General features: G+C 41.0%; 1 protein-coding gene and 1 long non-coding RNA gene across 3 annotated transcripts in view; one reads left to right on the top strand and one right to left on the bottom strand.

The window, feature by feature from the left end:
• Positions 1-25,484, top strand: part of BMP6 (bone morphogenetic protein 6) — a 137,909-nt gene that overhangs the window by 79,928 nt on the left and 32,497 nt on the right. The window contains exons 1-2 of one of the 2 annotated variants that reach the window (XM_075921281.1): positions 14,435-15,709; positions 24,623-24,815. In XM_075921281.1, coding sequence (XP_075777396.1) covers positions 15,589-15,709; positions 24,623-24,815 — 314 coding nt within the window. In that variant the 5' untranslated portion in view covers positions 14,435-15,588. Of the gene's footprint in view, positions 1-14,434; positions 15,710-24,622; positions 24,816-25,484 lie in introns of those variants that run through there. The other variant, XM_075921280.1, reaches the window with a different exon arrangement.
• On the bottom strand, positions 1,764-24,628 carry LOC142827177 (uncharacterized). Its single transcript, XR_012901655.1, has 3 exons — positions 23,011-24,628; positions 19,501-19,586; positions 1,764-2,610 (listed from the first exon to the last, which is right to left on the bottom strand). It is a non-coding gene; the product is annotated as an uncharacterized LOC142827177 (long non-coding RNA).

Here is a 25,484-nt window from a genome sequence, read left to right as displayed (position 1 = left end):
TTCCACTAATTGTATGGATAACTCTTTTAGGGAGTTTAAAATCATCAGCTGGAAAGCCTGTGTATCAGACTTCTTTCCCACGTTGAATGACTGCAAATGGAACTATGTTTAGGTTAGGGTACCCCCTGCATTGGAATTTCAGATTTTAGCACTAATCAACATTTGAGGAATTGAATTCACTCTCGGTCCCAGACCCCAGTGAGCACTACCTTCTCACATCTCCTGGAGATTGATACTGCACTGCACCAGTGACACCACCAGCAATGGTGAGTGTATGGCCCTCGAGGATGGACGGGTTAGGAAAAAGAGGAGGGAAACAGCACACAGGTATGACAGTGGACCTGAACACTGGCACTGTTTTCTCTACCTGGTGGTGATTTTAGCTGATATCTCTTCAAAGGTGGAGCGAGCACAGCTGCTGGTGGTGTCCCAATGCTGTTTGAGCCTGTACACTGCTAATTTGTGTAGTGCTGTTGAGTCTGATGAAGTAATCAGAATTGATGGGAAAGTGCCCTAGGGCGGTGTGGCGGGGTAGCCCCGCCCCTCCCGGAAGCCGCCGGGACACCGCGTTCGCGGGGATCGCCCCCCCGCGCGGCTTGCAGAGCCGGCTGTCTTCCCCGAGCAGGGGGGCCGGCGCGCCGGCCGGGTGACGAGCTGGGGCCAGCAAGCGCCGCCGCCAAAGGGCTAGGGAAGGAGGCGGGGCCAGTGATGTCATGGGGAGGCCGGCCCGAGGGGGGGCCGGTGGATGACGAGGGGACCGACGTCATCTGCCTGCGACCGGCGGGCCATTCAAAAGGCTGCAACGACCCAGCAAGGGGGGAGGACGCCGAGGAGACGGACCTCCCCTGGGAGCGAGCGCACGGACTCAGGAATTGGCGACCCTGGGCAGGACCGGAGCAGGAGCCTGGGGGCGGGTCGTGCTGACGTGGGGGAAGAAGTGGCCCAGGGCGGGGACGTGGACCCCGAGAGCGGGGGAGTTTAGGGTTCCCGACCCCCTCCGCTAGGTGGGGAACCTTTCCCTTACCTTAGGGCCCTGGGTTGGGGTCCGGAGCGAGGGCGGGCCCGGACCCCCTTCCCCCAACCGTCGAGCTGAACAGGGTGAAACCGGGCACATTGAGTCGCTAACGACTGTGGAAACTGAGGGGGGCGGACGTAAGCCCCTCCGCACGAGGGGGGAACCCCTACAGGCGGAAACAGCTCTCCCCGGAAACCTTTGGCAGAGGATTGCAGAGTACTTCTATGACAGTTTTATTGAGATGTCTGTACAGAATTCACAGGATATTCTGGTGACAATCTGCTCTGTGTGACCCCCTTTGCCAAACTTGAGGGAAATGAAAAGCAAAGGGCAACACTGCCTCTTGTTGGTTGTTCTGCTCCCTCATCAAGCATAAGTGAAAGAAAGTACTGTAAATCAAGATGGCTGTGTCTAGACTGGCATGATTTTCCGGAAATGCTCTTAACAGAAAAGTTTTCCATTAAAAGCATTTTTGGAAAAGAGCGTCTAGATCGGCACGGATGCTTTTCCACAAAAGCACTTTTTGCAGAAAAGCGTCCATGCCAATCTAGACGCACTTTTGCACAAAAAAGCCCCAATTGCCATTTTCGTGACTGGGGCTTTTTTGCGGAAAACAAATCTCAGCTGTCTACACTGGCCCTTTTGCCAAAGTTTTGTGCAAAAGGGACTTTTGCCCGAACGGGAGCAGCATAGTATTTCTGCAAAAAGCACTGATTTCTTACAGTAGGAAGTCAGTGCTTTTGCAGAAATTTAAGCGGCCAGTGTAGACAGCTGGCAAGTTTTTCCAGAAAAGCGTCTGATTTTCCGGAAAAACTGGCCAGTCCAGACACAGCCCATATGTATCCAGCTACTGGGGGACAGTAGTCGTGTAACTTCAAAGCCAACTGCATACTTACCGGAGTTTCTTCCCCTGAATCAGGCTCTCCTATGTTCGATTGCAGGGATTGGCTGGACTGTGGTGGTCACAAAGAGTACGTCTACACAGAAGTGTTATTTCGAAATAACTTAGTCTGCGTTTACACAGCAGGCAGTTATTTCGAAATAGTGTTGAAATGCTGTCAAGCTGGAGGACTTTGTACTCCGAGTCCTGTAACCCTCATTGTACGAGGAGTAAGGGAAGTCAGGGGAAGAGTGCTCTATTTCAAAATACGTGCTGTATAGATGCTCCCAATTTCAAAATAAGCTATTTCAAAATAAGCTGTGCAAATCATATAGCTCAATATGCGTAGCTTCTTTTGAGTTAAGCCCTGCAGTGTAGACGCACCCAAATATATCCTGGTGCTCTGTGCAGCTGGATCTTCTGTTTCCCCTATTCCTCTTCCTCACTGCTCATGTCAGGGGCTTGTGATTCAGACTTCTCAGAAGTTATGCATGTCGTTCTTGCAGGTGGTGGTGGTGGTGGTGTCTCTGCCCAGCATGTGGCTCTTTGTGAAGGCAACAGGTTTGTGGATCCACGCTGGATCTTTTATTGGTCTCTGTGGTTTTATGGTACTCCTGCCGCAGCTTCTCAACTTTTCATTCCCCCCTGCAAGCTGCTCATAGATGTTGATGTTTCTATGGCTGGATCAGAGCTGTGCCTGCATGGCCTCTTCTCCCTACAGGCCCAGGAGACCCATTATTTCCCACTTACTCCAGGCAGGAGCAGGTCTACAGCATGTCGCTGATGTGATTAGCAGGGCAGTTGCACACAACAAAGGAGAGCAGGTAGATGTGCTTACCAGGCAGGATGACCAGGAAAAAGGAATTTCAAAAATATGGCAGGGCTGTAATGGGAAGGAGCAGCTTTCCAAAAAGCTACCCTGTCAGATAACTGGGTTGGGTATTGGTTCTGAAAAATCCTCAGGGTTTTTTAGAATACAGGGTGGGCCTCCCTGGTCTAGCATCCTGGGGACCTGACTGGTCCTGAATGAGGGAGTTTGCTGGACCTGAAGAGGTCAATTCCACCTTCCTCCCCACTCCTAACTCCAGCTGTCACCCTCTGGCTTCCAGGGCTAGCTGCTGCTGCCTGCCCCGCTCAGGCTGCTAGCCCCAGCTGGGCTCCTGGCCCTGCTGCCGCCAGCCCTGGCCAGACTGCTGTCCCATGGCAGGCTGCCACCAGACCCAGCAGGGCTGCCAGCTCTGAACGGATTCCCAAAAACAAGCTCTCCTGCTACCTGAGTCCTGTGCACCAGGGCACTCTGGCCTGGGAACATCTGTGGTCCAGGAGGACCACAGATGTTACCACACCACATAATCCCAGTTTTTAGAGGTTCAACTTGTATTGGTAAGTTAATTTTATGTATAAACTATAACACTACTGTTACTTAGCTGTTGCTGGTGTTCATGGATATAAAAAGTAAGGGCCAACAAAAACTCAGAAAAGGGTATGCACGTATCAGTAGCTCATTAAAGCATTGAGAGTGTGGGATTCTGTACTACCATGGCTATTGTCTAAAAGTTTCCTTGCAAACTGCACACAAGTGCACAAAGATCAGATATTCCTGGGTGTTTTCTGTAGTTGGCCTATTTCCTGTAATTTTTTAAATAGCATAAAATTGCCAAAATCTGTGGTCTAGACTAGTTTGCTCTGTTCATTTATCCTCCCTCGTGCCCCTTTTGGGAATTTACAAACCACAAAGAGTTGGAACGCATAAAAAATAACTGTTCATGTACCTACTGATCAGAGCTTTCAGTGTCCCCAGTCTTGTTACAACACACACAAGCATAATCATTCACATAGATTGTCAGTCTTTTTTTTTTTTTTTTTTGTAATGGAGAACATGTTAGATGTGGTGTGTTATTGTTTCAGTACCTTGTGGTGTCTTATAACTGACAATGCTTTAGGAGTCCACTATTATGCCAGAAAGAACATATTTTAGAATCTTTTTTCACTCCCCCTTATTATCAAGCATTTTACTGTCACACTCAAAGCATTTCATCACTGCTTTTTCTAAACTGTAGATTCTTCCAAGCAGGACAGCAGCTGGAGCTAATAACATGAATTATATAAGTCACACATTTTCAGATCATTTTCTCCAACACTAACTAGAGGAAGTTCATCACTGTGGTATGTAATGTAATTGACTGTCTTTGCAGAAGGCACTGCTGAGGCCGAGGGTAGCAAATACTTCCAAACTGGTGTGTGGGTTTTTTGTTTTGTTGTTTATACGCAGCAGTATAAACTTTTAGCTGTGCTCTCCATAAATGTTTGCTTTGACATTCTGAAACAGGCACACTTGCCAAAACGCTTCATAGTAGAGTAGTTGAATATGACTGAGCACCCAGAGGTAAGGAGAAATTAATAAATGTGTTAAAATATTTTTCTGTAATAAATTAAACCATTATAAATAAAAAAAGTTAGAGGAAGCAATAATACAATGAGAAGAAAAAGCAATGGACTGGCTATTTAAGCACCGAAAGTTTTCAAAATAATTTTGTTTTTAAGTTTAAAAAAATTAGCAGGTGTTGTATACCATCTCGCTGGATTCCTTCCATCTCATTACTGTGTTGCAATAAGAATTTTTAAAAAGCCGCACTGTTTGTAACCAACATGTTTGCCATTGGGTCATAAAATTAAATTCTCCTGGCAATTCACTTTACGTTTGACAACAGACAAAAGCTTGGAGTTGGCTTCTGTTATCTTGTTTAAAAATATAAATAGTTTTATGTTGGAAAAACCTTGGGAAAAGATGGCAGAGGACCAAGGAAGGCAAGAGATGAGAGTATTATAGAGAGAGGAAAAATAAGATCATTGATGACAAGGTTAAATTAGAAGAACTGGGTGTGGCAGAAAAATGCTCAAATCACCAAACAGCTGGGATGTGCAAAGCAAATGTCTGAAGACTAATTTATGGCCAAGCAATTCTGTGATGAATCTTAGCACACGGTGCTTTGTGGGGGTTGTTTCCTTTGCATTTTATCGCTTGGAACATGATCATTGGGGGGAAATGATCTAGATAAACTGAAAGCCAGGTCTTCTGGGAATTTTCATTTTTATTTTTAACCAGTCCAAGTTTTATTAATTTCCCATTAGCCAGCCTGAGATTTTTCCAGGTCAATTTCTGTGCTTCCATTTCAAAACTTGTGCATGTTATCTTTTGGTTTTAAATATCTGGCTTCTGAGTTTTAACTTTTTTGTTTTCCCATTCACCAAATAGAAAAGAAAGAGAAAGTAGGAACTTTGCAGAGACTGCTCTTTTTTCTGATGGATATTTTTGAGCTATGCTACTGCATTAAAATTTAAGACAACTATCTGGACTAAGAATCTGTTCTGTTAATGTGGCTAGGGCAGAAAAGCTTTGTTGGAGAGGAAACTTGGGGTTTTTTTCTGCAGTAGCTTCTGAAAGTGATCAAACAACAGGTTCTGGTCTCTGGAGGCGAATGGTTTTCCCGACAAGTTGCATTGCAGAGTAAAAACAATCTCACTGTTTTGTCCCCAAAAGACAGTTTTTTGTAACAAAACATGCCAGTGTAGACAATGTAAAAGAAACACAACTCCAACACAATCAATGTAAGAAGCACCTGATGATGCCTATTTAGCTTTGTTCTTTGACCAGTAGGTAGAAACAGGTTAGTCTAGTTCAAGCAGGGGACATATATAGCCTCCTGACCAGAATCACCTTCCTTCTCACTCTTACTCTTCACTGAGCTCTGAAAGTCAAGTCTCTGAATTAGCAACTGTGAACCCTTTCAGTGGAGCAATTTAGTGCAGTGTATTCCCACAAAATTACAAAAATTGGTAATCATACTTTAGCTACATTTTAATAAAAACATAGCCGGTGTTAGGTCACAAATTAAGTTGATTACAATGAGCAAAATTCTAATCCATTTGCTGAAGTAAAGAGCTTTCAGCTTTCTAACCACTCTCCATCGCAACATTGAGCTTAATCCTCTGCCTTCTGGGTGCTGTTTTATTGCCCTTACCTAGTCAACTTTCAGTTGCATCAATTTTACTTTTTTTTCTTTTTTTAAAGTATGGATTTGGACCACTACAACATGCAAACCCAGACCCTGGTTGTACAATTAGATATATGGGGGCAAGAAAGGTTAGAACTCAGCCCTAGCTGATTTGACCATGGGATCAGGACCAAAGGCAATTAGGGGCAAGCTCAGAGGGGAATTTCTTGAGGAACTGTTGTTCAGTAAAAGGAGCTGATAACTACTGAGAACTTTAATATAGGCTTTCTTGTACATTCTGGATTTCTTTTGCAGTTATCTGTGGCTCCAACCACTGTAATACCTGAGCACTTTCCAAGCAAATTAGGGATGCATGTTGAGGTCTCTAATGTATTTGTCTTCTACCTCCACAATGGAAGGCAGGTTATTCATGAAAGAGAAGGGGAAAACATAGCCATGTACACCTCATGCATGTGGTTAGGGCAGAAAAGCTTTGCTGGAGAGGAGAGCTTTCTGTAGTAGCCTCTGAAAGTGATCAAACTCCAGATTCTGGTTTCTGGAGGTAAATGGTTCTGTAGCCAACCTTCCACAATAATGGTATTTCTCATCTTTACAAATGCTTTATTCCTGGCTTTGTGAACTGTGTAGTCTCAGAGCAGCTGCCTTGGTGACTTGAAAATTTTGTCTCATGTACAGGAAGCGTGTCTTGCTCTGAAAGACAGTTTGGGGCAAAAGAAGCAGGACCGGGGGAGGGGTTTATGTGCTGCCCAGGGTGGACATGCTTTATATTGATAGATGCAATTACCTCTCTCTGCTTATCTTAACAAAGAGAAGGTTAAGGGGTGATGTACAATCTGTAAGTGTCCACGCTGCGGAGGTAATAGGCTCGTCAATCAAGCAGCAAAAGGTATAATACGATCGAATGGCCAAAGTGGAAGCTAGAAAATTTAGACTGGAACTAAGGCTTACATTTTAACAGTGAAAGTAAAGGAATTAATATCCTTGAGAAGGAAATTAGGACCTTGGAAGCAGTAGCATTGCTAGGACAGGAAAAGTAGGTGAGCCCCAGCTTTCAAATGGACAAGCAATGATGGGAGGATGGATACCCTGCAGGGAGCAGGAACAGTTGGGGGTAGGAAAGATCAGATGTGTAGCAAGTATCCGGTGCCCTGAGCAGGAGCAAGAAGGGGATGGAGGAGAGGGGGAAGAGGTGGTTTTACTTGCTGATCCTTTCCATCTTCTTTTCCTTGTATTCTTTCTGCTTTCTCTTAATAACTGTTTTGAGATGCTTGGTCTGCAACCTATTAATATTTTCCTCTTACTTGGGATTCAGGCTTCTGTAACTAAGATTTAAATTCCAAGCGTAATTCACATTCAGACCTTTGAGTTCTTCAGGCCAATCAGCTTCCCTCATTTCCTTTATTATTTTTGTGTGCCCTTTTGAAATCAGGAACCTTAGTTACAGACTTATTTTTGTTTATTCTTCCATTTAGTTTAAACTGAAGTAGCTCATGATCACTCAAACAAAGGTTGCCTCCTACAACCAATTTATCTGTGAAGTCTTCCCTACTCAACAGTGTTAAATCTAAAATTTCATCACTGCTTATTGGCTTGGTGATTCTTTGGTAAAGAAACCTGTCAGCTATGACATTCAGGAAAATCTGGGTTTTGCCATTATTAGTGTCACTTATCATCCCATTTTATCTGTGATGAGTCTCCCATACACAATTCCCGTTAGTATTTATTTCATTAAAAATTACTAAAGAGGTCTCTGTTCATGTATAAATCGGTTTTTGAGGGTCTGTAGCATAATCCCATGGGAGCCTCTTAGTTTTCTTCCCCAAAGCGATTTTGACCCAAACTCTTTTATTCCATCACTTCTAATTTATTTAGTCTACCTCAGAGTTAATATACAATGCTACTCCACTGTCTTTACCTTATTTCTGTCATTCCTGAATAGCGCATACCTTCAATGTCAGTCATGACTACTACTCCACCATGTTTCTGTTGTCCCTATGAAATCTGCTTTTACTTCCTGCACCAGGAGTTTTAGCTCCTTCATTTTGTTACACCAGTGCAAATAGTCTGTGTATACCTGTAGCTGTTTTTGCTTGGCTTCACCCAGATTCCTCACTTAATTGGGTAGTTAACTCTACTGTCAGTATCGCCTACCAGTGATACTGTCTTTGCTTTTGATGGCCTTTCTCCAGCATTGTATCCTCTCTTAGTTGATTTTCCTCCCATTGACTATTAGAATCAGGCATGGAGATTACATGAGCATCTCCCAGCTGTCTTCCCCGGATTCTTAGTTTAAAGCTCTTTTAATCAGGTATGTCATCCTCCATCCCTGAAGTTTTTCTCAAAGTACTGAAAATGAACATCCTTCCCAGAACTTTGTATGTCCAATTTATTTGACTTCATATTTCTAGTCCACAGGCTTATTTAAAGAAATTTAGAGTGTTCCTTCGGGGCACAGGGAAGAAACCTATCCTGGCTCTCAATAAATTACAGCTCACTCTCTCTATGGGGGGATTTCATTTTTCCAAATGATCATATATCCTGTTGTTGAATCAGGCTTCTTTGTGATTGTTAGATATGACTGCAGAGACCCCACTTTGGGTTCAGATTGAATTAGAACTGGTATACTTCTCTCCCACTTTCTGACATGATAGAATTGAATTACAATGGATTTTATGATTCCAGAGGTCACTTGGTAAGGCCTGTGAGTCAAGCTAGAAAAATCAAACATGGTTAGAAAGCTCTGCTTCCACTTGTTGTGCCATGCAGAAGTTGTCCTATGGAGTAATCCTGTTTTTAAAATTGGTGGCAAAACTTGATGTGGAAAGGTTGGCTGGAAAGAGGAAGCACAAATCTGTCATTGCAGACTGACAATGATAAATTTAAACTAGCTCTTCAGCAACATTTTGGCTTGCTCTGCTTCAGAGCCTGTAAATATCTTCACTGAAAGTATTGCCTTAGATGCTTTGGCGGGAGAATGTCCAGAATTTTTAATATTTCGGAGGAAACTTCCTAGATCAGTGTTTCTTAAACTTTTTGAGACAATGGAATACCAAACAATAATATTTTTTATGCAGAACACCTATGAAAATGTTCTTCAACAAAAAAAATGTTGTCAGACAAAAAAAAAGACAAAAACAAAGAAGTAACAAAAACAAAGAGGTCGCGATACACCTGTGAGTTGTTCAGGATGGGTTGTAGATCATGTGCCCATCCTGGACAATGATCCCTCACCTTTACAGGCCTTGGGAGGTAGGCCAATCCTCGCCCACAGACAACCCGCCAACTTGAAGCATATTCTCACCAGCAACTATACACAGCACCATAATAACTCTCTCAGGAACCAATCCATGCTACAAACCTCGGTGTCGACTCTGCCCACATATATACACCAGCAACACCATCACAGGACCTAACCAGATCAGCCATACCATCACTGGTTCATTCTCCTGCTCATCTACTAATGTAATATACGCTATCATGTGCCAACAATGCCCTTCTGCTATATACATCGGCCAAACCAGACAGCCCCTACGTAAAAGAATAAATGGACACAAATCAGATATTCGGATTGGCAACATACAAAAACCTGTAGGGGTCACTTCAATCTCCCTGGACACACAATTGCAGATCTAAAGGTAGCCATCCTGAAGCAAAAAAACTTCAGGACCAGACTTCAAAGAGAAACTGCTGAGCTACAGTTCATCTTCAAGTTTGACACAATCAACTCAGGATTAAACAAAGACTGTGAATGGCTCGCTAACTACAAAAGCAGCTTCTCCTCTCTTGGTATTCACACCTTCAGATCAGCTACTAGAAGTGGGCCTCATCCTCCTGATTTATACCTGCCTCTGGAAATTTCCACTCCATGCATCTGACGAAGTGGGTCTTTGCCCATGAAAGTGTATGCTCCAACACTTCAGTTAGTCTATAAGGTGCCACAGGACTCCTTGCAGCTTTTGCAGATTCAGACTAACATGGCTACCCCTCTGATAATTGATAATTTGATTGGTGTTTTGAAATAGAGATTTGGCTATACAGCTTAAGGAAGTTAAATTTAGATTAATCAACTAATTGAATAGTTGATGTAATTTGCACTGATTATTCCATTAGTCAATAAGGGTGCATCTGACTTTGAAATGTAGCAGGAGCCCTGCCAGCTCTTGCTATATTTGAAAGGCGGAAGCACCGCAGGGAGCCTGGCCAGTGCGGGACTCAAACAGTCCCCTGCTGGCCCTATGCTCCCTGCTTTTGAAATGTACAAGAGTCTTGCACGTTTCCAAAGCAAAGCACAGCCAGAGCGCAGGACGAGCAGGGGACTGTTTGAGTCCCCTGCTCACTCCAGGCTCCTTGGAGCACTTCTGCTTTTCAAAGGTGGAAGCGCCGCCAGTTCCCACCAGCGCCCCTGCCTCTTTTCCCCACGGAGATGGTGCTGGGGGGAATCAGCTTTTAAGCCGGCTGCACCCAGCACTGGATCCTGCTTCGCCCCTTGCTGCCTCTAATAGATCCTGCTTCGCCTCTAAGGTGGGCGGGGGGGAGGGGAGAATGGGGGAGCGACTAGTTGCTTACATCCCTAATATAGCTATCTCTGACTCGATATACAACTGTACCTCATGTTTGAAAAAAGCAACTATAGGTCAAAGGCTACATTTTTTTTTTCCACCAAGAGATGCTTTTTTGTTTAATATATCGGTCTGCATATAAGTTAATGGTAGTGAAACTCATACATTGACTGCTGTTGGAAATGAAATTCCCTTGGTACTATGTTAGCTCATGTGTTTTGGGAGTGCCTCTATATCAAGAATTTTTGTTATGAGATGAGTCAAAGCACTGGTTTGATATTGGATGTTAAGCTGGAGTCTTCCCCCTTAAAATCTCCATTCTTAGATATATTCCTGCTATGGGGAGGTTACCTAGGTAACAAGGTGGCATGTTTCCAACATACAGTTTTGGTTGCTAAAAAATGAATCCCACAAAAATTGTATCCAATAAAAATGTATCTTGAAAAGTCAGTCCCCACCAAACATTGATGCCTGGCTTGATGGCTGCCCTTGTAGCTCATGAACAGCTGGCATTCTTCAGAAGGGGGATGCTGGAAAAATTCAAAGCCATTGAGACTGTCTTTGTAAAGATCTGTGATTAATACAGGCCCTGCCATAGATACATTGTTTCCTCTTTCTTTTCTTTATCCTAATCCACTATGCTTGCCTTGTGGATTAGGATGAATCTTGCATTTTGGAATATTTGTTGTTTTTGGAAAAAAATAATACATTTTAAAGTTATAAAACTAAATAAAGGCAACATTCCTCTGGCTTTGGTATCTATGAAACTGAATGTTAAGGATATGACACCTGTTGTATGATAAGCAGAGATTACATTAGCCTTTCTTATCACTCCTGTCACTTTCCTCTTCCCAGGTTTTTGAGGGATAACTTTTTTTTTTCTGTCTTGTCTCCAAAAGTCTCATCTTAACATCTCTTTCTGTCCTTGTTGATTCTTCTTCTCTTGCTCCTAGTGTTTCTACCTGCTTCCCCCCCCCCCCCGTGTCCTCCTCTTCCTGCCTGTTTTGCACAAAGCATCTCACCTTACTTACATACCCATGTTTGCTGTCTTGTATTGCAGGAATATACCTGCTAGGTGAGTTGAAAACATTTTTGCAGTACTATCATCTTAGAAAATGAGGTGTTAGAACAGAACAGTTATTCCAGTTAAAAATGTTAAAAAAAATCTAAGAAAGAATAGATTGTGATGTTGTGAATCTCAAACCTTACATAGAAGATTGCAATTCTAGTTTCATGCAGATCAGGACAGAGTTTTTCACAGTTTAGCAAATTTTCAAGAATAATACCTTGTTCCAACATTGTTTCTGTACTTACTCTGCTGGCTGACATTTTTCCTTGAATGCTGGATTAAACATTTGCAGTAATTTTATAAAATCCTAAACACCCTTTGCTGTATTTTTTTACAGTGTGAGATTGTATTGTGTCCTAGAATTCTCTCCCTCAGTTGGGCTATTAAACAAAAACCCAAACCTGCATGCAGTGCCAAGAGCTTAGTGTGCAAAAGAATGAAAAGCATGTAACTTAATTTGCAAACATTTTTTACGGGGCTGACTTTCCTGTTTACTGCTGATAGATTCACAGTTACACTAATAATGTTAAAGCTCCCTAGTAAATTTGGAAGAGAGCGAAAAGGATAAAATCAAAACATTTTCCATTTTGCACAACTGCTGTATTAATATTTAAATCAAAACTGGGGAGTCTTACTTGGACTGTCTTAAATTCTTACAGAAAGAGAGTTTCACAGACAGTGTGAAGTAAACCAGGAAATTGCAACATAGTATTTAAAAATTCCTGAACATGTTTCAAAATACCTATTGATATGATTTGGACAGCTGTGTAATCCCAAGGAGCTGCCATTTTAATGATGGTTTCAGCAGGAAATAGAGCATGATATGTTACAAGCCTGGAGGAGGAGAAATGTGAGGAACAGTAGGAAATTTCCACAGATTACTTTAGATGAGATACATCAGTATTATATGGATATATAGGCCTGTATGCAAGAATTTCTGTGGATGTGGGTGCTTTTTTCATAACTGTGGACTGCAAACGTGTGAATGCATCCCTCATGGTCCCCCAGGTAAGCGGGGAAATCAGCCCCAGCCTTAGCATGGGGGTGGGAGGTTTGGGTAGCACGCTGCTCCTGCCTTTCCCTGGCCGGCCTAAGCATGATTACTTTAGGGATGAAGAGGGGTGCTTTCACATTCTTTGCACACATGCGCACATACACCCTCGCATACAGGCCTGTTACATGTACAAAAGAAAAACAAGGAAAAAAGGAAGCTGTAGAAATGTTCTCCTGCCCTTTGTGTCTCTGGCTGCAACTCTGATCTTATCTTGATAGGTATCATCAGGCAGGTTGACAACAATTCCTTCAAGAAACATTATATGTATGTATGAAACCTGAATATGAAGTATGGATATATCAGTGGAAACATTATTTAATAACATTTTATTTTGAAACTAAATAGGAAAAAGTTTCCAATCCAATAAATCCAGCTTTCTCTTTAAATGACCAATTTTAATCAACTCAGGGGGAAGTAGCTTTCTTGTATAGCTATGAAAATACAAACAACAATTCTTTTGATTTATCAGTTGGACATCTCCAAAACAAACTTGTCACCTCCAGGCACGGAGGTGTTTTTCAGTGTGTCAGTGTGATGCCTATCCTTGCTAGGTCATCCAATGTACAAAAGCTTTTGAACCTAGCCAATCTCTATGGAGAAAGTTGGCTAGAGGGCACCTATATTCACAATGGTAAAGATCCCTTTTTTAAGCCTGCCTCAACCTGTTGTGCTCACAAAGCAGTCTCATTTTTACTATGCTGTTGTGACTGTAGAGAGCCAGGGAACCGTCAGAATGCATGGCACTGTCTTGGCTTAGCTGTTATGGAGCTCCCAATAGGAATTACAGCTGGTTCTCCTGACATCCCTCACTGGTAACTCAGGCCTTTCTGTGCCAGCTTTAGTGAAACTGGTCCAAGATGTTGATAGTTTTAATATGCAGCATCCTGACTGAAGAGTAAGCATCTCAGTGGTTGGTATGCAAATGGATTTTCTGTATATGCGGTGAATTTGATGGGTACGTGATTTTGTTTTAAAAGTCTGTCTGATTTAGGAATCAGAACATGAGCTGTTGTGTAATTATTGATCTTAATCTTGTTTTTTATTAACTAGTTCCAGCCTACCTTCCTGCACAAAGGAACAGCAGTTAATGTTTTCTATGGCAAATAGACTGTTTCGAGATACATTATAGAAAGTTGTGTAAACAATTGTTAGCTATTGTTCAATGTAATCTCTGTAACTGTCCTGAGTTCAAATTAATCATTGGTTATTTTTTGGAATAATTCTTTTCTAGCACCCACAACTTTTTACAGAGGACCAGATTTTCATTCAATGTAAATCTGCCTAGGACCTTCTAACTCAGTAAGGGAGTTTTCTATCCAATCAAGACAGAGACCAGAAAGGTCAAATGGTATGTCTTAAAGTAGAAACTCTCTCACCCCTGCACTTACAAGCACTTCTAGATAGGGAACAATGGGATAACCTAAAGATGAAATGGCATCTGAATTTCATTTCTTTTCTCATCCTAAAGATGGGGGCCCTTTTCAGCGAGCGTGTCGATGACAACAACCTTTAATATTACAAATTCGTATTTGTGGCCAGCATACTTCTGAATATTTTTAGCTGCTGTTGCTGTTGCTCCCTCTCCCCTCCCTCCCACCCCGCAATTTGTGCTTAGATAAGAGCTTTTTCCCCCATAGCTTTTGTTTTTTCTCTCTGCTTAATGCTGCAATGAAGTCACAATCCCATGTCTACCATGAAAATGATTATGGTGACACACATTCTTCATTATGATTTCATTGCAGAATGGAGATGGGAGACTTTCCCTTTCTTCCTTTTTTTTTTCCCAAGGAAGAGAAGACCGTGATGGCTACTGAGACAGCACTAGACATGATCCAAGCAGAAGAGCAACAAAAAAAATGTGAAAGCTGCTATATATTCAACACCCTTGAGGTGATAATTGATGGAAACTACTTCCATAAAATGTCACCTGGTAGAGCTCTCAGTTGACAAGATTGAAAGATTAGAGATGCAGCTGGAGAAAATGATTGAGTTCGGGTGAAGGTTTAATACAGGAGAGAAGACAGGAAACAGTGGTTCAGACAACTCAAGATTTGCAGACACTGTCCAAACAGAAGGACATGAAGGGGTAGACTGCCAGAACAGGAGAGTTGATCCATTGAATAGTGACCATGAGGACAAGGCAGATAAAGGGACCAGTTGTGGTGATGAAATCAGGTTGAATAACAGGTTTGCTATTAGGTCAGTGATGTGGATAAACAGGCGGAAAATAGTGTGGCAAGGAAGAAAAGAAGGGAAGCTTCATCCCCACAGAAGAGATAATTGAAAGAGGCTCTGGACGTTGGCTAAAGAAAAAATAAGGAAGCTGTACAGGGGTTGGAGAGAGACCAAGAAAATACAGCTCTACGTGATCTGAGACTCAACAGACCAGATCCAGAGAACAACAGTGTGAACTGTCTCCCAGGACCATGGATATAAGAGGCGGATGTGAGACAGAAAAGGACCCTGATGTGAGTGGGAAATCATCCACCAATTGTGCTGCGTGTCCAGATGAATGACTCAGCTAGATTCGCATTGGAACGAATGAAGGATAACGACATGTGGCTATAATAGACACTTGAAGTGGCAGCTCAGGTGATATTTTTCTGGTGGAATATTTTCTGTCCCTAGTGATGGAGGGCAAAAGCATGACAAGATGATGAAAATCAACAGACAGCTCAAGGATTGGTGCAGTGAAAAAGGCTTTGGGATGTTTGACCACTGCATGATATTTACAAAAAGACGACTCTTCTTGTATACCTAGGCTGTTTAATCTTCTAGGTCAAGACTGGGATAAAGGATAAGAGGGATAAGACTGAGGGATAAGAGATAAGACTGAACTGGGAGATGAAGGGAGGAAGTTGGGAGAAACTCATGAAATCTTCACTCCTGTCTTTAATATGTGGGAGCAGGAAAATTAGCTATATGATGACATATCAAGGGATAATGGAACACCACAACCAGGCAAGTGGATGAGGTCCTAAGCGAAACACCTGAAATGGATTCAAGAGGTCTTGGCAATAGAATGGAGGAACTACAGCTATTGGTGCAAGAAGCCAAACCAGATAGAGATCACAGAAACATAGTGGAATACAGTACCGCTCATGACTGGAATACAGGTATTGAAGAATAACGTGCTGTTTAGAAGAGAGAGAAAGGGGGGAATAAACGTAAAGATGGTAGGGTAGCATTGTATATCACTGAGGCAGTAAACTATAAAGAAATACAAAGTGACAGTATGGCCAAACCGAAATCTGTTTGAATTGCAGTCAATTTGGGGAAGGATTGTAAAAGCAATTCTGTTGGGATAGTGTTTAGGGGTCTGCTATAGTTCTTTAGGGTCACATCTGCAATACAATCGGAGATCTCTTTTAATAACAGAGAGAGAAATGCTTTTTGGGAATTGTCATAATGGGAGTCTTTAACTGTGACATTGTGCCCTGGGCAATGTGGACTGTTGCAACAATGGTGTCCCCTTAATGCTCTAGCCTGGGATGTCTTTTACACTGCTTGGCTATCAGAACAGCCGCTTCTGGCCTGCTCACACAACCTTTACCATGCAAATTCACTCCCAGATTCATGTGCAGTGAGTATTCTGACTAGTCACTCATAAATTACATACATGGTGAAACCCACAAATTCTTAATCCCAGCCTTGTTCTAAAAATGTGTCTTTTATTGCTCAGTACCCTTCTGTACAGTACAAGCTCATGGAAAGCCTGTCATTTCATCAAAGGAAAATGATACATGCACCAGCCTTGTTCTCCCAAATGGATTTTCCCACACGCTCTAATACAATCGCACTGATTAAGATAAAACAGTAAGACAGATTTTTTTTAAGTGATGAAGCCTACAAATCATGATTAATTACAAAAAGAAAATAAGTCTAAAATGCAAGTTAAAATGTAGTTTAACAAGCTAAGTGGACTTAAAAATCAAAAGTTTCCTTACCAGTAAATTGTAAAGGCTGGGTTTCCTTTAAATTATTATTCTTATTAGTTGAAAACAACAGCGTTGGGGATATTAAGGAAATGAGGTAAAAATCAGTCAGACTGAAGAGCCTGAAGTCCTTAAATACGGAGGAGGCTTGGAATTTCTTCACCTGTACACAAACTGTCTGAAACTTGCATCTCTAGAAAAGGGGGGAGGATTTATAGGGAAAAGTTCTAGACCCAGCTAGATGGATAACCACCTAAAAAAGAATGTTTGGAGATAGGGAATGGAAAAAGGTGTCTGATTAGTAAAGAAAGCTATATTGCGGTGGTTGGGAAAATGTAGGGATAAAGTGAAAACTGCTGAACTAACTCTCGCACAGCTAATTAAAATAAATAAGAGGGGTTTTATTTAGGGAGTGATAAGATTGGGCTGCTTTGCAGAGTGGATGGGAAGGAGATTACAGATAATCTAGGTATGGCCCAAACCCGAAGTATTCGTTCAGTCTTGGTTTTTCAGTAAGGATGACGATATGGGTATGAAGGCAGTACAGCTGATGGAAATGAATGTCAAGAAATGAAAATTGCCACTTCAGAGATGGAAGAAGATCTTAAAGAAATGACTGCACTCAAATTGTGGGGCTGGATAACTTCCATCCCAGAACATGGAAAAAACTGGTATATGTGATTGCTATTCCAGTAGTGAGATTTTTTTTTTTAAATAAATCTTCCTATTCAGGTATAGAACCACATGATTGGATAATAGTTAACTTTGTACCTACATCTAAGAAGATGGGGGCAGTAGTCCAGGTAATTACAGATGTGTTAGTTTTACCTCGGCAGATGGCAAGGTTTAAGAATAAATTGTGAACAACAACAAAAAAAGAAATGAAATGAAATAAAATAAAATAAACTATATTGCATTATATCCTTTTATCAAATGTAGATCAGACCATGTGATGTCAGATTAACCTGATTTCCTCCTTTGAGAGAATAATAATTATGTGGGTGTTTTTTTAAGATGGGGGGAGGGGTGCAATAGATCTGGTATAATTTGGACTTCAGTAAATTATTCAACATGGTGTTAAATTAGGAAAGATGAACATCAGTACAAACCTTTTAAGGTAGGCAGGGAATTGACTAAAGGGGAGAAGGCAATGCTTTGTGCTAAAAAATGGATTATTGGACTGGAGGGAGGTTACTAGTAGAGTTCATCCTGGATCGGTTTGGGGACCTATTGTAGCCAATCTTTTTATTAATAACCTTAGTACAAAAAGTAGGAATATACTATTAGAATTTGCTGATGCTGCAAAGTTGGGAGGCATCATCAATACGGAGGAGGATCAGAATGCTATACCTGAGGATCCGGATAATCTTTCAGAGTGGAATGGGATGAAATTCCATAGTACAAAGGGTCAGATCACATAGGGTGTGTCTAGACTACAGAGTTTTGTCGACAAAAGTGGACTTTTGTCGACAAAACTATACCTGCGTCCACACTACCACTGAGTTCTGTCGACATAACGTCGACAGAACTCAGCAGTTTTGTCAACGCTGGTAAACCTCATTTTATGAGGCATAACGCCTTCTGTCGTCAGAGTTTCTGTCGACAGAAGGTGTTATTGCATGTAAACTGTCCTTTGCGTCTACACTACCATGTCAACAAAGCAGCTTGCTTTGTCGACAGAACTCAATGTAGTAAGAACTTGCTTCTGTCGACAGAAGCCTGTAGTCTAGACATACCCATAGTAAGTTGGAAATGACAAAGGAGGAGAGAGACCTGGGGGAGTGGTCTAATCACAGGATGACTGAGCCACCAATGTGATGTGACTTTGAAAAAGGCAAATGTGATCCTAAGATGTGTTTGCTGAAGCTTCAGGAGAGAGAGGAATATAAATGCCATTGTACAAGTCATTGGTGAGATCTCTGGAATACTGTGTACAATTCTGCTCACTCAGGTTTAAGCCCCTTCGTTTTCAGTTACACAAAGAAGAAAAAAATCCTGTTACATGAAAAATCAGTTAAATGAAAAAAAGATCTTGGGTTTTACAAAAAGTCTTATTGTTTCTCCCCAATGTTTATCCTGCTTTTGTATCAAACAAACATTTATAAAAACTTGTTTTATTAGGAAAATACAATACATTGCATGAGATACATGTATTACGATTATACGTTTGTCTGTGTCTCTATATAAAGCTACCTGTTGAAGTAAGGCTGTGTATTAATTTAGAAGACACAGACAATGAAACAAGCATGTATATAAACTTTAAAGTGTGTGTGCAGCTGCACATACTGATTAATCTCATGCCCACCGCCTACACATTTCCAGATGTTAGCAGATAATCTTTTAAAGTTTTGACTCGTTGAATGGGAAAAAATGAAAGTCTGTCCTTCCATCCACCAAAATAAACCCTGATATTTACCCAGAAAGAAACCTAATAGGTTTTTGCATGGATTTTAAGCTGTTTTTGTTGTTGTAGTAATTAATACTGATATTGTCCCAAGAAAAATTAGAAGAAACACTGAATATGAAGGCCCCTACCCATGTTCAACAAAGGTGAATTCAAACTGGAACAGATGTGAAGAAGTAGTAATACTAAAATGATTCAGGGAAAGGAGGGGTTGACCTATCTTATAGAAGGAAACTGAGGGAGCTTGGCTTGTTCAGTCTGGTAAAAGGACGGCTGAGAGCACTCTAGAAATACATTAGGGAGGTAAATACCGGGGGCGGGGGGGGGGGGGGAGGGGGAGAGCTATTGAAGGTAAAGGACAATGTCAGCACAAGACCAAATGCATATAAACTGACTGAATAAATTCAGTCTTGGAATTAGAAGAAAGTTTCGTACAGTTAGACGAGTAAGGCCCTGGAACAGCCTCTCAGTAGAAGCTGTGGGGATAAGCTGCTTAATTAGTTTTAAGAAACAGACAGATAAATTTATGCATTTTGGTGTGCATTTTCTGCTCTTGAATATAGCTTACCTGTTGCAGCATACTGTGATAAAGAGTCTTGGGGGCGGTAAGCTGTTTTTAGCGTGTCACTTTAAAAATAAGTAGTCCTGTGGCACCTGAGATGAATAAAAATATACAATATCATGAGCTTTTGTGCGTACCCATGAAAGCTCATACTATAGATTGTTGTTAGTCTCTAATGGTACGTCTATACTACAAGCCTCTTTTGAAAGAGAGCATCTAGACTACAGCCAGTACTTTCAAAAAAGCGAGCCGCTTTTTCGAAAGAGAGCACCCAGGCAGTCTGGAGTCCCTCTTTCGAAAAAGCACAGTTTACATTGCATAACGCCTTTTTTTTTTTTTTTTAAAGATTTAAATTACAAGTTTAATTCTTAAGTTCCAACCCTTCCCTGTGTATTTGGCTTGTGGAATGGGCCTAAAACAACACAGCGACTTGGAGATCCATTAATGAGGGTCTGGGCAGTTAAAGTGTTCTCCAACAGGTTTCTGTGTGTTGCCTTTTCGGATATCTGATTTGTGTTCATTAATTCTTTCCCATGGAGACTGTCTAGTTTGGCCAATATACTCAGTGGGGCATTGCTGGCATTTGATGGCATACATCACATTAGTGGATGTGCAGTTAAATGAGCCCCTGATGTAGTGGTTGATGTGGTTAGGTCCAGTGATGAAATCGCTTGTTTAGATGTGTGGGCAGAGTTGGCACTGGGGCTGATTGTTGGGGTGGGTTCCTGGATGATTATGATGGAGGTGTGTTGTGTGGTTACTGGAAAGAATTTCTTTGCGGTTAGGGGGTTGTATGTAGGGGAGGACTGGCCTTTCTCCCAAGGCCTATGAGAGTGAGGAGTCATTTTCCAGTATAGGTTGTAGATTGTTGATAATGCATTGGAGGGCTGTAGGTAACAAGTGAAATTCTGTTGTTTTCTCTTTTTGGCCTGTCTTGAAGTTCATGTCTGGGCACTCTTTTAGCTCTGTCGATCTGTTTTTTCACTTCTCCGTGTGCATATATCAGTTTTAAGAATGTGCTCTATAGCTCCTGTAGGTGTTTGTGTCTGTTTGTGGGATTGGAGCAAATCTGGTTGTATCTTAGGGCTAGGCTGTAAACAGTAGATTGAGAAATGTGTCTGGGATGGAAGCTAGAGGCATGAAGATAAGTGTAGCAGTCGGTAGGTTTCCAGTATAAGTGGAATTAAATGATGTGGAAACGTGTCCATTTAATTGTACTGTAGTGTCAAGAAAGTGGATTTCTCATGTGGATTGATCCAGGCTGAGGTTGATGGTGGGGTGGAAGTTGTTGAAATTCCTGTGAAATTCTTCCAGGGTCTTGTAATGAATATGTACAAGTTAAATATCCTACCAGACCCACTCATACAAGGAGAAACATCATGCTACATTATATTATAGGACATTTTAGAAAAACTTTCCAATCAAACAGTAAAACTTTTATGCTAGTTTCATACAAGCTTCATTTAATTTTTTTCCAGTCCTGTGACATTGTAGGCATGCTTTCTGGACACAATCTAGAGAGACAACATCAATTTAAAAATAAAACTTCCTGAAATTGTATGTGCTTCTGTAACCACTAATGTCTTTTGCTGTAGCTGAAAGACTGGAAAACAAAAGTATTTTTTCTTTTTTTAATTACTTTACTCTGACAGCACTTTGAGACTTGAATACAGGCAGTTTCCTCATTTCCCCGGTAGTAATCTTTGTTGGCTTTCCTTGTTTGTGTGGGTCTCACACTGTGACATTGGGAGACAAAAACACTTTAAAATGTGCTTGTCCAATCATAAAAACTGAGAGGAGAACTTGGGTTTTATGTTGCACTTGAAATGAAGGAAGCTGGAACAATCTGTATAGTGGAACCAAATTGTAAACCCTGTATTTGATGGAAACTACTTCAAACGAGAAGATGCTGCAGCACTTGGGCTTCAAGTTACTTTTTATTCTCTTAAAAATTGATTAGATTTCAAGTTTAATGTTATCCATTAAATGTTTATGTTTGGGACCAGAGGTCTTCAATCCCACACTATTTCTGCAAATTGAAATCTGGAGATATTTTAATGGGGAAAGAACTGACACCCTTCATGTTTCCTACCATGTGTTGGGTGGGGAAGCACTTTACTTTCAGTTCTATACTTACTGATGCTGAATCAGATCTTGAGAGAGGGCTTCCTTTCTGTGACTAGCAAGAGACATGGACTATTTCTTTCATTTTTCTGATTTAAGTCTTACTGTCTCCTTCTCCTTCTATTCTCTTGTTTCTCCCACCACCTTTTCCTAGGACTCTGCCTTTTTCTGCTCAATTTCTCCCCATTCCTTCATATTTTTATACCATTCTTTTCTCCTTCTATCTTTGCTCGTCCAACCTCATCTTTTGCAACACATCTTGGAGGAAAAGTGGCCCTTCCCATGCTTTGTTTAGCACAATAGGTTGATTTGGTCCCAAACTCAGTGGCAAATGTTGTCGAGAGAGTGGGGAGTAGAGCTTAAATCTGTTTCACCGGCAGAACCTAGGAACATGTAGAGGTATAGACGCTACATGCTAACTGAGGCCATGTGTAGACTGCAGGCTTCTTTTGGAAGAAGCTTTTCTGAAACAACTTCTTCCAAAAGAGCACGTCCACACTGCCAAAGCACATCGAAAAAGCGATCTGCTTTTTCAACTGATAGTGTCCATTCAATGTGGACCCTTTCTCGCATTTAAGCTGTGATTACTATGGATGAAGTGGCCACCAGGGGACCTGTGCTTTTTCCTCTTTCCTCTTCTTTTGAAAGAACTCCCTCTTCCCCGTCCACACACGTCTTTTTCCAAAAGGGCTCTTTCACAAAAAGGTTTCTTTCTTGTAGAAAGAGGTTTACCAATGTTGGAAAAACCCCTCTCTTCTTTTGATTTTCTTTCGAAAGAACGCGATTGCATTGTGGACATAAGTGAAATTTTTTTGGAAAAACGGCTGTTTTTTCCAAAAAACCTCTGTAGTGTAGACATAGCCTGAGAAACATACAGGTGTAATAGGTACTCAGGGAAGAATTATTGTTTCATTCTCCCCCTGCCCATCTTTCCCAATAGCTGATTCAGACCATTCCATCACCAATCACTGTATACATCTGTATATCCTGTAGCAGAGGTTCAGATCCTTGTATCTGTCTCTTTAATATTAACTCCCCCCCCCTTTTTAGTGATTTGACTTTTCTATGCTAATGAAATATTCCAACATAGTGTTTAAAAAAGTAGGCTCTATCAGGGAATGGAAATAGATGCAACACTCTAAAAATAACTACATAGTCCATCCCCTTTTACTGAGTACAGTACATACAAATAAATGCCTGCTAACACTAGTGTATATCAATCTATGCAAAAGTTGATTTTAGATGGGATGCTTTAGCAGCAATAATCTCAAAAATCCTTATCTATACTGTAATGAAATCTTTGGTTAAAAGAAACATCAGCCAGTAAAGAATACAGGAAGGATACAGTAACATTGAACAAATATGTTCTGAAGCATTAGAAGGAAATGATACCTCTAGTTGGTACACTCTTTGAAGGAAAACAATGGGCAACCTATTCCTCTTTCTGGAAGCTCTTAGATGAGTGGTTTTCAGCTTGTTGTCCATGGACCCCTGGGAGAGGTGGCACAGCACACACTGTTGTAAGATTTTCAAAGGGTTCTACACATTCATTTGAAATTTGTTAGGGATCTGCAAATGAAAAAAAAGGTTGAATCCCACTGTATTATACTCAATAGCCTGTACTCTTGTTTGTGTAAATTCTAAACCAATCAAGCTGATATTTTAATGACTTTGAGATGCCAAAATTAATAGTTCCCAAATTCATCTATTTATACCGTAACTTTATATAGCATCCTTAGTGCCCAGTACTACAAAGATTTCCAGGCAAGCTTCAAAAAGAAGGAAAAGACTAAGTGACTTAACGGGAGCTACAGTAGAGTTCCAGGTAGGTGAGGTCCCACATTGAAAGAACAGCTTCCAACTGCAGATAAATAATAGGGAGAGGACAGAGAGGAAGCCAAGATTGGAGTTGAGGGGGACAGGTAAGTGAGCAGAAATGAAGGTTGAGGTGTGTCGACCCATGGACGGTGTGCATTGGGAACAGCGGGATAGCTTTGCTTTTCTTAGGCTATGTCTGTATTTGCAATTGATCAAAACTTTTGTCATTTACCCCAATCCTCCTCAAATGACAAAAGTTTTGCTGTGGAAAGTACAAGTGTAAATGCTGCTTTGTTCGCAGGAGCCATGGTGGGAATGGTATGGCCTTGCTTCTTGAGCAGGAGCGAGTTGACATATTAAGAGAAAAGGCATCAGGGTAATTTAGAAAGAAAATCCTCCCCTCACCATTGATCCGTAGCTACGTTTTTTACATTGATAACATAATGTTGACTTTTTTTTTATTACTGACACAATTCCTGTTTCAGATCCATTGGTGAGAGCAACTTTGCTGGATTGTCTTTGTAGTTTATAAACATTTTAAAACAAATTATTATTAAATTGAAATCCAGGGAACAAAATGGTGCTGGATTGAGTTAAAACCCAAACAAGGAAGGTATATAAGGATAGAGAAAATAAAAGAAAAAACCTCTGGGGAAGAAAATGCAAATTCTAAGGTGCATACCTCTTTGAATAAATACAAATGGCTTGATTTGGGCCTCACTTACCATATATATCTCATACCTATTTATGAGCATCAGTGCTTCAGGAGGAACCAAGGACACCTAACCAAAACTGAGGTGGCCACTGGCTTGCAGTTCTCTTGTGCTAAAGCAAGCTTTTGCAAAGGGGAGAGAACAGGGTGTTTTTTTGGTTAAATTTATCCCTGGACATGATATTATACAAATTATTATTTTGATTGGCAGCCTAAAGCACAAACCTGGGAATCAGGCAATCTGGATTTTGTTTCTGGGTCAGCCACTGACTTACTGGGCTTGAGCAGCTCACTTAATTTTACCTGTCCCTTTCTCTGCTTCAATAGCCTCATCATCACAATGGAGAAAACAGTTCCCTCTTTCACAGAGTAATATGAGGCTTTGTGAGTGGTGTATAGAGCTTTGAGATGACAGACCATGAAAACTTTTGTTAATGTCAGGTTTTTTGTTTGTTTGTTTGTTTTAATATTTAGTTGAATATGACAAGGAGTTCACACCTCACCAACGACACCACAAAGAGTTCAAGTTTAACTTGTCCCAGATTCCAGAGGGGGAGGCTGTTACAGCTGCAGAGTTCCGAATCTACAAGGACTGTGCCATCGGGAGCTTTAAAAATCAAACCTTTCTTATCAGCATCTATCAAGTCCTGCAAGAGCATCAGAACAGGTACCTAAAGGACTGTCATTCTTTTTCACTAACAATGGCAAATGTGAAGCCTGGGGTTGAGTGCTATTTTCATAAGAGGGTGGAAAAATTGGGAGGGTACAGAATTCACTTGCTTAGTAGAATATTTTATGCCCAGGTTAATAAAGTTGTAACTGTTCAAGTTTAATTTATTATGAAATATCCATTTTATATTTTATGAAATCTCTGGAGTGAAGAAACACCACCATAATTCAGACCAGAATGTTATTTAGGGAGTAGAATTTTGTTGATTTCATGTAAAACAAGAGTCTCTAGGGTGAAGCCAAGTAATTCAAGACTAGAGATTCTGTATTGCTAACATTCATGTACATTAAAAAGGATATGTTCCATTTCAAGTAGATATTAAAAAGATGTGTAATAAAGCTTATCTAGAGTAAAAGAAGCTTGAAAAACATCACTAAGCAATGTACCTCTGATTCTCCTCGAGGTTGCACCTTTGTAAATTAGAAGTACAGTAACTTGATTGAGTTTAGGGGAGGAAAAATGAAGGAAAATGAGGAAAAGACAGGCCCAGAATTATAAGAGCTGAACTTGATATCTTGATAAGTCAAAAATGCTTTACTTTTACAGGAACGTGAAATGGAAAGCACTTGGGAAACTATGCAGCTTATTTTTCCCCAAGAATTCTCT

This window comes from Pelodiscus sinensis, chromosome 2 (assembly GCF_049634645.1).
Source record: "Pelodiscus sinensis isolate JC-2024 chromosome 2, ASM4963464v1, whole genome shotgun sequence".
Lineage (NCBI taxonomy): Eukaryota > Metazoa > Chordata > Testudines > Trionychidae > Pelodiscus > Pelodiscus sinensis.
The sequence above is the reverse complement of the archived record's forward strand: the minus strand, read 5'-3'. Positions and strand labels throughout refer to the sequence as shown.